Here is a 16385-nt window from a genome sequence, read left to right as displayed (position 1 = left end):
GCACTTGTAGTCCTAGCTACTTGGGAGGCTGAAGTGGGAGGATGGCTTGAGCCCAGGAGTTTGAGGTTACAGTGAGCTGTGATTGATTGTGTCATTCACTCCAGCCTGGGCAACACAGTGAGATCCTTTCTCCAAAAAAAAAAAAAAAATTTCTATTTTATTTTGTAATGCCCCATATGACATTTATTGTATTGAGGTAAGTTCTTCCTATAGCTATTTTGTTGAGAGTTTTTATCATGAACAGAGAGGTTGCTGTGAGCTAGGCTGACGCCACGGCACTCTAGCCCGGGCAACACAGTGAGACTCTGTCTCAAAAAAAAAAAAAAAATTTCTATTTTATAGACCTAAGAATTAGAAAATGATATCCTAGCTCATAAGTGATATAACCATGATAATCAAAAAGCATGATATAATGCATATATTTTCCTTTGTGTTTTGACAACTATTTGTTGGAATAAAACATTCATTGAAAAAAGTAGACAAATTGTAAGCATACATCTGATGAATTTTCACCAAATGTATACATCTGTGTAAGTAGCACCCATATCCAGAAACAACATCATCAGCCCTCAAGAGACCTTTAGGATAGTGATTATGTTGACATCTAACACCAGAAATTAATTTTTCCTAGTTTTGATTGTCTTGTAAAAGGCAAATCATTGTCTATATTCTTTTATGTTTTGCTTCTCTTGCTCAGCATTTTCTTTTTGAGATTTAGCCATGTTGTTGCAAATAGTTTTAGTTCACTTATTTTCATTGCTGTATGGCATTCTATTGCATACACATATCATGACTTATAAGACAACACATATATTTTATTTCTAAAACAATATACTGATTGCATTACACTGTACAAATTTCTTTATAAAGAAGGGCTTCTCAACCTTGGCACTACTAACATTTTCGAGCAGATAATTCTTTGCTATGGGGAACTATCCTGTGCACTGAAGGGTGTTTAGCAGCATCCTGCCCTGCCCCCCACCATGCTCACACCCCTTGCAGGTCATGATAATAAAAAAAAAAAGTTCAGATATTGTCAAGTGCCTCCTGGGAAGCAAAATCACCCCTGGTTGAGAACCACTAGTTTAAAGAATGGGACAGTATTAGAACTTTGAGATTTGTACATGTGCCACTGGAGAGAACCTCATCTTAATAAAAAGGTTTCCTCTTGTTCTTGTTTCTGCTTAAATTTAAGCATGTGACCAAATGTAGACCACTCACACATAGGTAATGAAACAAATAGCAAAACTCAAGACTATTTCAACAAAGGAGGAAATGTAATAGCACGTTAAAAGAAGAAACAAAGTCAAAGACTTCTGCAAAGTGTGCATGTGCGTGTGTGTGTGTGTGTTTGTAAGAGAGAAAGAGAGAGAAAGAGAGAGAGAGAGTTTCACATGCTATTCAACTCTTCTCATAGTTACTAGGTGGGAAGAGAGAATATCCAGGAAGAGATAAAAAATAATAGCAAACACACTGGGGGCATACTCTGCTAAGAGCTTTATATTATCTCACTTAAGCATAATAATAGCCTTATAAGATAGATACTTTCTCCATTTTATAGATGAGAAACTGATATTTAGATGATTAGAAAGTTCAAACATTACATAGGGAATTGCAGAAAATTCATTGAAGCAGAGAAAATTTCCTTGGGTTCTAGCTCTGCTAATTCTATCAAGACGAAAATTAGAAATATCGATAAATAGGATTACAGAAATATAGTTGATAAAGTTTCATGGATCAATAAAGACTTTCTACAATTGCAAATAGAGAAGATGAGAGTTCAATTGAAATGCAAACTCAGATACAAAGGAGGTGATGAGGTGTGTGAATACAGAAGAGGATCCACAGACAGGGTGAATGAGGTGGATGTAGGGAGAGAATCCTAACAGGATCAGCACTTGGAAATAGCTGAGTAAGAGGTCAGTGCCCTTTAGGGACTGGAACTCAACGTCAGAACCATTTTATGTTGCTTGTAATTGCAGCATATATTTTCATACATAAAATCACTACTATTGGCTTTATAAAGATAGTAAATATTTAATAACTATGTAAATATAATTATGTGATATGTTTTATGTAATTAATCGTCACAACAATCTTAAAAAGCTAGGCGTTAATATCTCAAATATATAAATGAGAACAGTGAAGATTAGGGAGGTAAAGTAAGTTTCCCAAGGTTAAACAACGCTGTATGTTGTTTAACACACACACACACACACACACACACACACACGAACACACACTCTAGTGTACATGCCCTGTATAATCCTCTACACTTGGGTGTGGCAAGACCAGTGAATCTGATGGGATATCACTTCTGTGATTAGGCTTCTAATCAGTTGACTCTGACTTAATCAAAAGGGAGGTTATCCTGGATGGGCCTGACCTAATCAGGGGAGCCCTTTAATAAAAGGTGAAATGTCAGACAGACATTTGAAGTAGCAAACTGCCATGTTGTGGAGAGAACCATGTGCCAAGGACCTCAGTGTGTCCTGTAGGAAGTGAAAGCTGTGGCTGACAGGCAGCAAGAATATGGGGACCTGAGTCATAGGACCATAAGGAAGTGAATTCTGGCAGTAGATTGAGGGAGCTTTGAAGTGGATCTGTACTTAATCAAGTCTCCAGATGAATATGTAGTCAGCAGACACCTGAATTTCAGTCTCATGAGACCCTCAGCAGAGAATGCAAGTGAAATTGTGTGAGACTCTTGACCTACCAATACCGAGGTGATACATTGTGTTGATCTAAACCACTAAACTTGTTGTAATTTGCCATGTAATAATAGGAAACACAAAGTATATAATTTGTTATGTTTTTCAACATCTTTTATAAGCTGGAAAATTATTTATTTTCTTTTTCTAATTATAAAAGTACATTATTATATATTCATAGCAAAATCAGACATTTCAGAAATCTATATGAAAATTATTCTTAGTTCTACAACCACTGTAGATAGAAATACTTTCATTCTTCTCTATTAATGTTTTTAAAAAGATCAAAATAGATTATTGTTTTATAGTAAATAATACTATATGCTTCAGTAGTAAATGCTTTCAAATTCAATAAATATAAAAAGGCAAGACTTTCCAAACTGTATCCTACACATTCTGCAAGATATTAATTAATGTTTCAAGAATAAAAACTGTTCTGTTCAAGTAGGTTTGGGAAATAATGCTTATGATATTCTTCTTTTGTTGGAAAATTGTACAAAAACTTGAGGAAGTCTGGCAACAAATAAAACATTTTAATTTTATTTTTTAACATGAAGTTATTTCCCACCAGGGGGCTCTACTTCTTTTCATTAATAACATGAATTCAGACGATGGATAGATCTAAACTACCCCTGGATGAAACAAGGTAACACACATATCTTCAGTGAGTGCCATTACTTTCCTAGAGCCTAAGATGTTGAATTAAATTATGTGGAATCCCATGTCTTTGACTACAATTAGTGCATAATTAATTAGAAGGTAAGGGTAAAGGTCTATTTAATTCCTATGGTATAGTTGTCAACATAATGCAATAAACATCCTCTTAAAAATTACTTTTATGATTCTAAATCAAGGGACCAGACCTCATAGTACCATCATCAAATATTTAGTGTTATATTTTTTGCACTGCATTTTAACTGGAATTCACACGAACTGGCATGTGTTTGGAGGATAATCAGAGAAGATGACAGGTTCACCTTGGCATTTTAAACAAGTGGAATTAGACATTTTTGTAAAGTCAGGAAAGGCAGAACCAGAATCAAAGCATGGCTGAAATTCCTAGGAAGTCTTTGGCTCATTAAAAGGATATACTGTAATTCCAAAAAATGACAGCTACCCTTAAGTACAGTGGGTCTGTTTAACATTTCTTCTCTGGCTATATTTAAGTAAAGGATGTGAACTAAAATAAAATCTTAAGGCTCACCCCCCACCAGCTGACTGAATGGACCCCCTCTTGGCCAAGGGAATATCCTAAAACTAAATTGCCTGTCACCAGGAGGGAGGTCCAACATGCCTCATCACGCCTTCCTCCCTTCTTGGAGACATCCTTTGTAACTCATTAACAGGCCTAAGGGTATGCAAGACAAACCTGCAGGTCCTCAATTTACATAATAAATATATGTTGAGTGGTTTGTCTCTAATTAAGAGCTCCTTATCTTAAAACATTTCAAGCCTTTATACAAAGCTTCCTGTCTTTAACCAATTACAAGTCAAAGAATTTTTAAATCCACCTAGAACCTGTAAGCCTGCTCCCCCCACCTTGGAGATGGCCCACCTTTTCGGGCCAAACCAATGTATGCCTTCCATATTGATTTATGACTTTACCTTCTCCTTGAAATGTATAAAACCAAACTATAATCCAGCCACAGCGAGTCCACTTGCTGAAGCCTTCTTGGGCGTAGCTCCAGGTCATGGTCCTCAAATTTGAGCTCAGAATAAATTTCTTTAACATTATTTTACAGAGTTTGGCCTTTTTTCTGTTAACAAGGGTAGGGGACAACCTCCTTGAGATATTGTTGGGAGAATTTCCTGCTCTCAGTCCAAGGCTGGTGGCTTCTAAAATCCTATCAGTCACTCTCCTTCTGTGGACTCGAGAGTCCTCAACCATGGCCAAGGAGCAGTAAAGTCTCTGCAATAAGAGGCAGTCTAGGCAGATTACCTAAACTCAAGAAAGCAGTATCTTTGTTTTTACAGGAATGGCCTTTGGACATCAGTGTGCTTTGGGAAGAAATGTGTGAATAATGAGTATAAACTGTAACTCTGTACACCAGTCCAAGGCTCGGGCGGATGCGTTATAACAGAGCACATAACTATTTGAGATTCTTGTGCACAACCTGTGTGGAAGGACAACAGTGCAATATGCAAATCAATAGTGGACTGATAGGACTTCACAGCATATGGTATCTCACGAGGTCCTTTTGGGCTAGTAATAATGCCGTTTATGGAGCCAAGATTTCTGTACATCATCACCTTATCCAAAGTAGGTTATTGTCCTCATTTTACAGATGAGGGTCATATTCACACTATTGGTACGAACAAATGGCTCTTGACTGAAACAGGCGCCTATGTGTTTCTAAGACTATCCGGCATCCCATGGCTAAGATAAGCTCTCCGTCACTTTTTCTTTGGATTTTGGAAAGGAGCGGAGTGTTACAGTTACAGAGCATATGCCACTTTCCCAGTTCAGGATTCCAGACCCAGGGGTTCTCCTTCTGTGTTAGGGCGTGCACATCTTTGTAACTGCTGAGGGCATCAAGAATCGTTCATTTGCTGGGTTGGCATCAGACCAAGACCAGAGCTGTAGTCACTACAAAATCCCAGAATAACTACTCCTAACCGCTCGCTACCCAGAGCTCAGTTCGGCTCCACTTGGCTCTCAGTCTCCGAGAAAAGAAAATAGAGCCTGGAGGCTCTGGGAGCCGACGTATTTCCGGAGCGCCGCGAAGTTCGGAAGCCAAGGCGGCAGCCGCGAGGTGGAGGCGGGGACTGAAGTGGGCCCGGCGTGGTCGGAGGCGACCGCGGCGAGGGATCGGAGCTTGAGGCGGGAGCTGAGGCGTGGGGCGGGGCCTCCAACCCGGCGCCGGCCTTTGGGGAAGCCGGGCGGGGCGAGGCGCGGCCTCCTGACCGCCCGGCCCGCCACTGACGCTGCTGCCGGCAGCCGGAAGAGCCCGTGTCGGTCCCGTCCGCAGGGCTGCCGGCTGCTGGAGCTGCGGTCCTCTCCCTGCCTCCTCCGCGGCTTCAGCCTCGGCCACCCCCTCAGCCCTCTGCGCCGCAGCTGGCGCCGCCGCCCGACCCGCAGGCCGCCGCGGGCCGCGTAGCCCATGAAGGCGCGGGCCCCGCCGCCGCCTTTGCGGCGTCGCCGTCGTCCCAGAGCTCCCCGAGTTGGCGCGGCCATGGCCACGGCATGAACGTGCAGCTGCCGAGGGAGCCGGAGGAGAAGGCGGTGTCGGAGTCCGAGGCGGGAGCCATGCCGGAGAAGCGCGCGGGCGCGCAGGCCGCGGGCAGCGGCAGCTGGGTGAGCGGGGCCGCGGCGTCGGACCGCCTGAGTCCCGGGGAGGCTGGGTGGGGTTGCGTCTGGGGCCCGCGAACCCCTTGCGCCCGGCAGGGGACTCCGGCTCTCGGGAAGCCAGTCCTTTTCTGGGTGAGCCTGATGTGTCACTAATACAGGCTTTCCTAGCGACTCCACACCGCTAGACAAAACTTCAGGTGATTTGGTTATTGTTTCAAAAGGCGCCATACGTATGACTGTATACGGTGAATATAAGCAGTAATTTGGTTACTTCACAGTTCTCCATCTCTGTGACAGTTGATACAGTTTTCATGGCGCAGTTTCTGCCCAAGGCTACTCAGACTACCGGTAGGGAGTCTTTTGAACCAGATTCGGTGCTACACTTCCAAATAGTGGGCTGGGAAGTTGGCAGTGAAGGTCGGGCAGCGCCTTCCTGCCGCTTCCGCGTTCTCCAGGCGTCCGAGGAGCTGTCGCGCCAATGGGGAGCAGTTTCAGGAGAAGCCACCGATCCCAGGACCGGCTGAGGAGCAAGTTCAGGCTGGTCTCTTTCTCCAGTTTTACTTGAAATTGAAATGGTTTCTGACAGCAGTACAGGGAAGCCCTGACATAACTGGCCTGGATTCGGCAGAACAGGCCTTGCCGGTAGTGCTTTGGTTTCAAATGGTGGAATACTAAGCATAGAGGGTCTGTCGTTTCTTCAAGGCCTAAACTTAAGGATTCGTTGGGGTCTATTTAGGACCTGGAATATAGAAAATGTTACAGTGAATAGAAACTGACACCATGGAAAAGTTTTTCCAGAGATAAATGTAAATTTTATGAGAAATATATGCGATCAGAGCTTTAGGTTTTTAGCTTACATATCTGGTTTTGCTTTAATGCAAATATGCATTAAATGTGCGTATTTGGAGATGTGAATCCGCATTAGTAGAATTGGGAAGGCGTGTGAAGTAGAAGCAGCAGTAAGTAATATGGAGGCAGCAGAGCTAGTTTCTAGTCCTGGTTCTACCGGAACAATGCCCACTACGGGCAGGGTATTGACACACCCTTGCCACTCAGTGCTTAAACTGTGAAATGAGCACTTAGTAATACTGAAGACCCCTCCCAGCCCAAATGACTCCTTATTTTTGAAAAAGCATTAGGGGCCCCTCATTTCTAAGATAAAATCTCTGTAATGGAGGAAGTATATCTTGTCAAGGGGAGAGAAGTTGTATAGAATTGGTTTCTCTCATTAGGTAGACTTGTCCTCTTCCTGCCCCCTAAACAAAACTAAACCACCACCTCCTTCTTCTGTCTTCCTTAAATTGATGGACAGTAATTACTAACCAGTGGCAAGCTAGTAATTGGAGAGGTAGCTTCCTTCATCCCTTCCCATATCTATAACAACCAGAAAGTCCAGCTAAGTTTACCAGGTACAGATTTTAGGTTTTTATCCTATCCTTTGCATTCCTATGGTTCATTTCCTCAGCATTTTCGACCTAGACTTTGACTGTCTCTTTTGAGACTCTTGCTTACCCTTCTGCATTGCTGACTAATGTGATCTAACATGAAAATGATCATTACTGCTGTCCTTGATTTTTTTTCATTGGCTCCCTATGTCTTACAGAATAAAAAATAAACTGGCAGGTTGAAGCATTGTTAGCATAGTGATTAGGTGAGCATGCTTGGAATCCCAGTTTCCACCTTCATTACCGGTGCAACTTTGGGTAAGTTGCATACCTTCTAATTAAAAAGAGTATTTACCTTATGGAATTGTGAGGGTTGCTACAACCTGGCACCTAGTAAGCCCTTACTTATTATCCTTTATTGTTATTACTTGTCAGTATTTTTTGCATGTATAAATTGAATGGTCACAATCTGTAGGTGATCCCCTGACTGTGATAAAAGAATTTGTTCTCTCTCATTTCTTAATCTAGACAGGAACTAGACCCCTACCTAAAAATTAAAGTTGCTTATTTTATGTGCTTAGAGCAGGATCTTTTGAGAGATGTTTACTCAAAGAAATCTAGACTTAATTTATTACCCAGTTTCTTCTCCTTTGTATCCTGGTGCTAATCTGCTAATTTTGGGCACAAGTAGATTCCTGCCCAGTCTTTCCTTGTTTCTGAGAGTGTGTAGGTCGGTATTGATAAACTGCAGTGAATACTGAGAAAGTTTTCTTGGTGTGTGCTGTAGTTAGTGAGATAACTAGCATGGGCAGGTGGCAGTGCTTTTCTGAGTGTGTGGAAGCTGGGAAAGCAGTGAATGCTTTTAATCATATATGTTCATGTCATATGCCAGTACCCTCAAATTATGCATTTTTCCCAATTGCAGTTTCTGTCTAATATCACTTCCAGGTGCCTCTCCTACAGTCCCCATGAATTTATTTCTTTTTAATGTGTTGGAATTTCCTTATTGCTCGGTTCCAGTGACACTCAGTGGTTTTCAGATGCTGCTAACAGTCACAGGGAAGACTGCCCATGTACAGGGAATCAGCTGACAACTTTTTTCTACCTTGTTTGGCAAAGAGATGTATTGACCTGAAAAAGATACTGACAAAAGATGTTAATGATCTGAAAAATAGGGTGTCAACTCTGAAATCATTTCCCTCTAGAATAGGGAGGTGTGTATCAATAAGCTCTTGTTTTATCATCCTCTCTTTGCTCTAGCCCTCCCTAAATGTGCATGCACACACACACTTTCAAATGTTTTATCAGAATTATTTGTATATCATTGAATGTAGATTTGCCCGTTCACTTACCCTTCACAGCCAGATGAAGGACAAGTCCTTAATGGAGTTATTTACCCTTCGGCATTTGATGAGAATTAAGGATTTGTTGCAAAGACATACATTTCAGACTGTTTATGGACTCCAAGAAGCCAGTACTTGGAGACCAGTTAAGGGCACTGATGGGGCCTCAAAGAATCAGTGTCTCTCTTGTGACATTTGATGTCTCTTGAGTTCATTTTCCTTAGACTGTTTCAGAGGGGACCCTGTGAAGGTTAATGTTGATTTTTGAGAACAAGATTATTATATAGGCAAAATGGAAATAATACTGAGGGGTAGCTTCTGTTTACAAAAAGGCTAAAATGACTAGGTATGTTTTGTTTGTAAAGAGTGAAAGGACTTAGGGACATTAGGGGAAAAAATTGTAATGATCATTTTTCAGTTTTTCCTTAACACTGTTAGGAACCAGTATGATCATGTCAATAAAAATAAAATAGTACTGGGACACTGGCGTAGTCAAACTCTGTAAGTAAATTATAGCAGATAAGGGGAGAAAGCAAAAGCATTTATAAGCAGTCGATATGTTGCCGTTTATAAGAGCAAATATGTCATGCATTTATGGTAGGAACATTTATATTTCCTATTTAGAGTTATGCAAATCTTTAGTTAATTCATCATCTTTAAGCCCAGCCTTTGTCATGACAAAGGCTTGTTGCTGTTGTGTTGTTCTTAGGCATGGTATGGGCAGAATTTTGTAGACCTTGTTTCTTCGGATATTTGAGCATCCTTTCTCACCATTTTTCTAACTAGATTTAAGTCTTTCTAGACAGAGACTACAGCTGTGCATCTTTGAATCTGAAATAGTCCTTTAGGAGGTGATCAATAAATATTTGTTAATGCAGAAATAAATGAATCGAGCCTTAAATCAGTAATTATGCTTATCAGTGAGATTTAACATGTTGGCTTACTTTTGTATAATGTGCTTTGGTTGGCCTTATAAAACAAATTGGAGAGTTCTGCTTTCTTCTGTTCTCTGGAAGAATTTGTGTAAGATTGGTAATACAGTTCCAGAACTTTATATTTCTTGACTTTTTGGGGGTTATTTAGTTCTGAAACAATTCAGGTTTTCTATTTGATTTTCAGTTTTTTTCTGTTAGTTTTAGTCATTTGTATATTTCTAGGAATTCTATCTGTTTTATCTAAAATTTCAAATTAATTGGAATAAACGTGTTCAGAATAACCTCTTAGATTCTTTTTACCTTCTGTAAGATCCTTAGTCTACTTTTCTATTGCTGACATGGTAATTTGTGCCTTATCTTTTAAAAAACATTTAATTCTTTAGGATCTTTTGGATAAATATTCACAAATATTTCAAGTGGCGATAATTTATGTCTTATTTCTATATTACATGAACTGGAATATCCAGGAAAATGTTTAGTAATAATGGTAAAAGTGCACACAACCTTCTCTGCATAACATGATACACTAATTTTTTTCACTGTTAAGGATCTTGTTAGCTGTATGATATAAACATGCTTTATTACCCTATGGAAGCATTTTTGAAATTTCTCATTCTTTTTCTTGCATGTGTTCCCCCTCTCTCTCCTTCCCCTCCTTCTTTTCTCTCGTGTTCACTGTCTCATAGAACTTTGACAAGTGGGTTGTGAAATCTGAGATGCGCTGTGGAGAAAGAGGTTATAGCATAGCAAGGTCATTCTGACTGAGAGTTGGAGAGAAACCTATCCTTAATAATGTATAATCAACTATAATAAATAGCATTTTTTTAACCCTGCAAAAATGTATATATGAAGGTGGATCAACTTTTTATTCAGCTGCCCGATATTTTAATAGTTTTATATTTGCTTGTCTTTTTAAAACAGCTTTATTCAAGTATAATTGACATAAAATAAACTATATGCATTTTGTGTCAATTTGTATACCTGTCTCTTTATTCACTCTTCCCAGGCAGTCATTTGTCTACCTTCTCTTGCTATATATAATATTAGTTTGCATTTTCTAGTTTTATATAAATGGAATCATATACCATGTCATCCTTTTTGTTTGGCTTTGCTCAACCCAGTATAAATTTTTTGAGATTTTTCAATGTTCTTATGTAAATCAGTAGCTTATTCCTTTTTATCGCTGAGTAGTATTCCATTTATGGTTGTACCACAATTTGTTTATACATTCACCTGTTGATGGATATTTGAGTTATCACCAGTTTTAGGCTGTTGCAAATAAAGCTGCTGTGAACATTTGTGTACCAATCTTTGTAGAGAATATACTTTCTTTTAAGTAAATACTTTGGAGTGGAATGGCTGGGTCATGGATATTTGAGTTATCACCAGTTTTAGGCTGTTGCAAATAAAGCTGCTGTGAACATTTGTGTACCAATCTTTGTAGACAATATACTTTCTTTTAAGTAAATACTTTGGAGTGGAATGGCTGGGTCATTTGGTAGATGTATTGTTTCATTTTTTAAGAAACTGCCAAACTGTTTGCTAAAGTAATTATACAGTTTCACATTGCCACTAGCACTGTATGAGAATTCCACTTTGTCCACATCTTTGCCAACACTTGGTCAATTTTAGCTCTTCTGGTAGTTCTGTAGTGGTGTCTTATTGTGCTTTTAATTTGTACTTCCTTGTGGCTAATTATGTTCAACATCTTTCCATAAGCTTATTTACCATCTGCGTATCCCTTTTGGCAAAATGTTTGTTCCTGTTTTTTGCCTATTTTTTTTTTGTTTTGTTTTTGGTTGGTGGTTTTTCTATAATTAAGTTTTTAGAGTTCTTTGTATATTTGGGATTCAAGTCCTTTCTCAGATGTTTTGCTTATGGTTATATACTATTTTCAGTTTATAGGTCTTTTACAACTTTTGTCATATTATTCCCTGTTTTGTATTTCTTGATGCTGTTATAAATGTATCGTTACATAAATGTAGGTGTAAATTTTTAGGATTTAAATTTACATTTGTTAGTGTATGAAAATGCAACTGATTTTTAAAAAATTGTTTAATTGTGGTAAAATACACATAGTGTAAAATTTATCATCTCAACCATTTTTAGTGTAGAGTTTAGCAGTGTTGAGTATATTTACATTGTTGTACGATTAATTTCTGGAACTTTTTCTTCTTGGAAAACAAACTCTATACTCATTAAACAACAACTTGTTTTCCCACATTCCTTGACAACTGCCGTTTTACTTCCTGTTTCTATGAGTTTGACCACTCTAGATACCTTATATAAGTGGTATCTTACAGTATCTTTATCTTTTTGTAACTAGTTTATTTCACTTAGCATAATGTCCTCTAGGTTCATCCATGTGTGTCTTGTGTCAAAATTTCCTTTCTTTTTAAGGGTAGTATTCCATTGTGTGTATATACTGCACTCTGCTTATCCATTTATCAGTTGTTGAACACTTGGTTTCCTTTCGCCTTGTGGCTATTGTGAATAATGCTGCTGTGAACATGGGTATATAGATACCTCTGAGACACTACTTTCAGTTCTTTTGGAACTGCTGGATCATAAGGTCATTCTATTTTTAATTTTTGAGGAACTGTTTTCCATATGGGCTGTACTGTTTTACATTCCCACCAACAGTGCATAAGGGTTCCAATTTCTCCACTAGCTTGTCAACACTTGTTATTTTCTGTGTTTTTTTCTTTTTTTTTAATAGTAGCCATGCTGATGAGTGTGAGGTGATATCTTGAGGTTTTGATTTGCATTTCCCTCGTGATTAGTGATGTTGTGCATCTTTGCATATGCTCGTGACCATTTGTATATCTTCTTTGGAGAAATGTCTATTCAAATCCTTTGGTCATTTTTTAATTGGGTTATTTTTGTTGTTGTTGAGTTATAGATGTTCTTTATACGTATATTCTGGATATTAACCCCCTGCCATGATTTGAGTCTTTGTCCCCTCCCAAACTCATGTTGAAACTTAATTGCCATTGTAATAGTATCGAGAGGTGGGACTTTTAAGAGGTGATTAGGCCCTGCCTTCATGAATGGATTAATGCTGTTATTACAGGAGTAGGTTAGCTATTGCAGGAGTGGGTTTCTTATACAAGGATGAGTTTGGCTCTCCTTTCGTCTCTTTTCCTCCTGGCTTCTGCCATTGGATAATGCAGCAAAAGGCCCTGGCCAGATGCTGGCTCCTTGATCTTGGACTTCCCAGCCTTCAGTGCTGTGAGCCAATACATTTCTGTTTGTTATATATTACCCAGTCTGTGGTATTCTATTATAGTAGCACAAAATGGATTAAGATACCCCCTTATCAGATGGATGATTTGCAAATTTTCTCCCATTCTGTAGGGTACCTTTTAATGTATCCTTTGATGCACGGAAGTTTTAAATTCTGATAGTCTAACTTATCTAATATATTTTTATTTTGTTGCCTATGTTTTTGGTGTCATATCCAAGAAGTCATTGCCAAATCCAATATCATGAAGCTTTTGTCTCTTGTTTTCTTCTAAGAGTTTTATAGTTTTAGATCTTTGGTCCTTTTTTTAAGTTTGTAGGTTTTTTTTTAAGAGTGGATCTTGCTTGGTTGCCTGGGTTAGAGTACAGTGGTGTCATCATATCTCACTGCAGCTTCAAACTCCCAAGGTCGAGAGATTGTCCTGTCTGAGCCTCCTGAGTAGCTGGGACTATTGGCATAAGTCTCTACGCCCAACTGATTTCTTTATTTTTTGTAGAGATGGGAGTCTTACTATATTGCTCAGGCTGGTCTTGAACTTCTGGCTTCAAGCCATCCCCCCACCTTGGCTTCCCAAAGTGCTCCTGCTCTTGGCCAAAAGTTTGTAGTTTTGAGGAATCCCAACTTATTTTTCTTTTGTATTTTTGGAGTCACGTTTAAGAATCTGTTACCAAATCCAGGATTTACCTCTATTTTCTTCTAATAGTTTTATGTTTTTAGCGCTTATACGTAGGCCTTTAATCCCTTCGTGTTAATTTTTATATATGATATGAAGTAGGGTTCAGCTTCATTCTTTTACATGTGGAAATTCAGTTGTTCCAGCACCATTTTTGATGAGACCATTATTTTCTCATTGAATGGATTTGGCAACCTTGCTAAAAATCAATTGGCTGTAGATGGTTTATTTTTGGAGTCTCAATTCTATTCCATTGGTATATAGTCTATCCTTATGCCAGTACCATACTTGCTTGATTGTTATAGCTCTTCCCTCCCCTTCCCTTCCCTCCCCTCCCCTCCCCTCCCTTCCCCTCCCCTCTCTTGCCCAGGCTGAAGTGCAGTGGCACAGTCATAGCTCACTGCAGCCTTAAATTCCTGAATTCACTGAAGCTATCCTTATGTCTCAGCCTCCTGAGCAGGGACTATATAGGTGTGTGTCACCATGCTCAACTAATTTTTTTATTTTTTGTAGAGATGAGGTCTTACTGTGTTGCCAAGGATGGTCTCAAACTCCAGGGCTCAAGCAATCCTCCTGCCTTGGCCTTCCAAAGTGCTGGGATCATAGGTGTGAAAATGGCAATCCGTAGCTTTATAGTAAGTTTTGAAATTGGGAAGTTTGAGTTCTCCAATTTTGTTCTTTTTAAAGATTGTTTTGGCTGTTTGCTGTCCTTTGCAATTCTATATGATTTTGAGGATCACCTTTTCCTTTCTGCAAGAAAGTCATTGGGAATTTGATGGGGATTATATTGAATCTGTAGATCACCTTGGGTACTATTGGCATCTTAACAGTATTAAGTCTTCCTGTGAATATGATTGTCTTTCTATTTATTTAGGTATTTTGAAATTTATTTTCAGCATTGATTTGTAGTTTTTAGTATTTAAATTTTTCACATCCTTAGTTAAATGTATTCCTAGATATTTAATTTTTTTAGATGCCATTGTAAATGAAATTATTTTCTTAATTTCCTTCTTGGATTGTTTATTGCACATGTATGGATACACAACTGATTTTTGTTGATCTTGTATTCTGCATCTTTGTTGAAGTAAGGTGTCAGTTCTAATAGCTTTTCTGTGGCTTCTTTGGAACTTCTGTATATAGGATCATGTCATCTGCATGAGAGTTAGTTTTACTTCTTTCTTTCCAATTTGGTTACCTTCTTGTTCTTTCTTTCTTTCTTTTTTTTTTTTTTTGTCTAATTGCTCTGGCTAGAACTTCCAGTACAATGTTGAATAACAGTGGTGAAGGCAGACATCCTTGTCTTGTTCCTGATTTTAGGGGATAAGCTTTCAATTTTTGATCATTGAGAATATTAACTATGGGTTTTTAACAAGTGCTTCTTATCATGTAGAGGAAGATTCCTTTTATCCCTAGTTTTTTGAATGTTTTTATCATGAAAGGGTGTCGAATTTTATCAAATGCTTTTCCCATTAATTGAGATGATCATGTAGTTTTTTCCCCTTCATTTTAATGTGGTGTATTACATTGATTTTCATATGTTGAACCATCTTTGCATTCTCGGAATATATCTCACTTGGTATTGCATTTGGTTTGCTAGTATTTTGTTTAGGATTTTTGCATCAATGTTTATGAGGTATATTGGTCTGTATTTTTTTGGTAGTGTATTGTAGTTTCTTTTCATGTATGACTTTAGTATTAGGATAATGCTAGCCTCATAGAATGAGTTAGGAAATGGTCTCTTATATTTTCTAGAAGAGTTTGAGAATGATCAGGTGTGTTGCGGCCCGATTGCAGAACGGGGGATGGACACAGAAAGAAACACACAGACACACACAAGACGTACCAGACTGCAGTGGCCGATTCCACCAGTTGTTTTATTTATATACTTTTTCTATGTCTGGCAGCTACCTCCTGGTACGTGACTACCTTGGGCACCTTGAGGAAAACACATTGTCATTCCTTCCAGACGATTGCTCAAGGGAAGCAGATGTTTGCATCTTAACTTCTTTGTCTCATTACTGTGTGCAGGACAATGAGACGCCTTGGCTTGTTTGCAAGACCCCAGGCGCTTGGTTATCTGTCATAAAGCTGTCCGTCATGAAGCATAGTTCTGTTTGTTCAACAGGCCGTGTCCGGACCTACTGTCCTCTGACCCCAAGGAGAGCACATCCAGTTTCGCTGACTCTGGGCTTAAGCCAATTTTTGCCCAGGGATGGTCCCTACAAGGTGTTTGCTAGAATGAAGCCATCAGGTCGTGGACTTAGTTGGGAGATTTTTGATTACTGTGTCAATCTCCTTAGAAGTTATAGGTCTATTCAGATTTTCTATTTCTTTATGATTCAGTTTTGGTAAATTGTTTATTTCTAGTAATGTGTTTATGTCATCTAGGTTATCCAGTTTATTGACGTATACTTGTTCATAATATTATCTTAGAATCCTTTATATTTCTGTTATTGTTGGCAGTAATGTCCCCTGTTTCATTTCTGATTTTTAAATGTGTATCTTTTTTTAGTCAATCTAGCTAAAATTTTGTCAATTTTGTTGGTATTTTCAAAGAACCAACTATTATTTCATTCATTCTCTGTGTTTTACTATTCTCTATTATATTTATCTCTGCTCTAATCTTGTTTCTTTCTTTTACTAGCTTTCAGTTTGGTCCACTTTTCATTTTTCAGTTTCTCAGTAAAGTTATGTTATTGATTTGAGATCTTTCTTCTCTTTAAATGTAGACATTTACAGCTATAAATTGCCCTCTTAGCACTGCCTTTGCTGCATCCCATAAGTTTTAGTATGTTGTGTTTTTAT

The 16385-nt window shown here is 38.7% G+C and overlaps 2 protein-coding genes across 3 annotated transcripts in view; one reads left to right on the top strand and one right to left on the bottom strand.

Annotated features, from left to right (window-relative positions):
- LOC105816402 (glyceraldehyde-3-phosphate dehydrogenase) overlaps nucleotides 1–5886 on the bottom strand; it is a 9567-nt gene extending 3681 nt beyond the window's left edge. The window contains 1 exon segment of the mRNA XM_012651812.1: nucleotides 5559–5886. Coding sequence (XP_012507266.1) covers nucleotides 5559–5886 — 328 coding nt within the window.
- Nucleotides 5592–16385, top strand: part of HIATL1 (hippocampus abundant transcript-like 1) — a 94276-nt gene continuing 83482 nt past the window's right edge. For both annotated transcript variants that reach the window (XM_012651823.1, XM_012651822.1), the window contains exon 1: nucleotides 5592–6006. In XM_012651823.1, coding sequence (XP_012507277.1) covers nucleotides 5896–6006 — 111 coding nt within the window. In that variant the 5' untranslated portion in view covers nucleotides 5592–5895. The remainder of the gene's footprint in view (nucleotides 6007–16385) is intronic.

The sequence above is a fragment of the Propithecus coquereli genome, unplaced genomic scaffold, assembly GCF_000956105.1.
Source record: "Propithecus coquereli isolate 6110/MARCELLA unplaced genomic scaffold, Pcoq_1.0 Scaffold370, whole genome shotgun sequence".
NCBI classification, from domain to species: Eukaryota; Metazoa; Chordata; class Mammalia; order Primates; family Indriidae; genus Propithecus; species Propithecus coquereli.
This window is presented reverse-complemented; position numbering and strand designations above follow the sequence as displayed.